A 1,467-nucleotide genomic window follows, 5' to 3' on the forward strand; every position below is an offset into this window, starting at 1 on the left:
AAATTGAAATTATGTGCTCTTGCATTATGGCAGGATAATTCTCCCATAATAATATTGCATCTGTTTTCAGTCTAACGGCTTTAGATGAATTAAATAAGCTTGCTGTAATACTTACTGTGTAATGTCGGACACCGCTTGCCATTAACAGCAAACTTGCTTATCGTCATGTCGAAGTCTGTGATGATCTGAAACATTCAGAAGCTCTTTATTTACCAGAACATATGAGGAGAGCGATTTTCATTAATGCGTTTGTAGAATCCGGCAATCCTTCAAATGAGGCGGTTCGGGTTGAAACAGGTCAGGATTTGATGCTTTACCTGCAGTTTGGAAGCTCCTCCTTTGATGAGGCCACAGATGATCTGCTCCACCCTCTCAGGGTCTCTCATGTGCACCGTGGGTTTCTCAAACTGAGGCATCTGGAGTTGCACAAAGAAAAAGAAGAAAAAGAAATGGAAATTAAGTTCAACACAGCCAGTAAATTAGTTTTTCTAGTAAGAAAGAGCATCTATGCCAAGCAGCTGCAAAAAATCTGGAATCCGCTTTATTAAAAAAACAAAAAACAAAAGAAGAGAAAAATATATTCAATTCAATTTACAATTAGAGACAATTCAATCAGATCATACAGTCAAACGGATTTAAAGTTTTCTATCTAAGGAATACCACTTTATCGTATTAACTCATTGACCAGACAGCAATCCCTCATGCAAAGCATGCTTGTAGCGACAGTGGAGAGGAAAACTCCATTTGAACAGGAATAAACCTCCAGCAGAACCAGGCTCGGTTCGAGCGGCCATCTGCAGAGGCCAACAATGAATATGAATAAATGCTTTTAAAAAATCAGATCAGGTTAATAAAATAAAAATAAAAACTTCTCTGAGAGATTTAAGAAACTTTTCTCTACACCTGACAGATCAGGAGAAAAAAAAAAACACTTTCTTTAAAATTATGCATTTTTCAAAAATAATTCATCGACAGAACATCAAGTGGTGCAAAATAAAAGTCTTAATGTTACTGAAAATGAACGTAGATATGTTTTAAAGTTTTTTTATGGTTCCAAAATCTATAAACATTTATCCCTGGTTCTGAGGCAAACTTTGACATGTCAGTATTCTGCACCAATAACAAGAGTAGGTTGAAATCATAAGATGCACCTCAGGCAGCATATCTTTTTTTTTTTTTTTTGAACATGCAAGAGAAAAACAAAACAAAAAAACAATAAAATAGTGTTTAAAACATTGGAGAGAAAAACACAAACAAGGTACCCTTCTTTACTAAGTTAATATACCTCTATTACATGTGCGAAAAGGAGTAGGAAGAAGTAAAACTTATGTACTCCTACCCCTTTAATTCTTGTATTTCTTCAATTTACAATATTTATAATTATGTTGCTATATATATCCATATAAATACATACCTACCTACACATATACATACATAAATATGCATACACATATACCTTCATACATA

General features: G+C 34.2%; 1 protein-coding gene across 2 annotated transcripts in view; it reads right to left on the minus strand.

Annotated features, from left to right (window-relative positions):
- The window catches only part of nt5c3a (5'-nucleotidase, cytosolic IIIA), a 20,733-nt gene that overhangs the window by 4,450 nt on the left and 14,816 nt on the right, over positions 1 to 1,467 (minus strand). For both annotated transcript variants that reach the window (XM_015385061.1, XM_015385885.1), the window contains exons 2-3: positions 318 to 416; positions 116 to 185 (exon numbers count right to left, since the gene is read on the minus strand). In XM_015385061.1, coding sequence (XP_015240547.1) covers positions 116 to 185; positions 318 to 416 — 169 coding nt within the window. The remainder of the gene's footprint in view (positions 1 to 115; positions 186 to 317; positions 417 to 1,467) is intronic.

The sequence above is a fragment of the Cyprinodon variegatus genome, unplaced genomic scaffold (assembly GCF_000732505.1).
Source record: "Cyprinodon variegatus isolate N-32 unplaced genomic scaffold, C_variegatus-1.0 Scaffold0, whole genome shotgun sequence".
Taxonomy (NCBI): domain Eukaryota; kingdom Metazoa; phylum Chordata; class Actinopteri; order Cyprinodontiformes; family Cyprinodontidae; genus Cyprinodon; species Cyprinodon variegatus.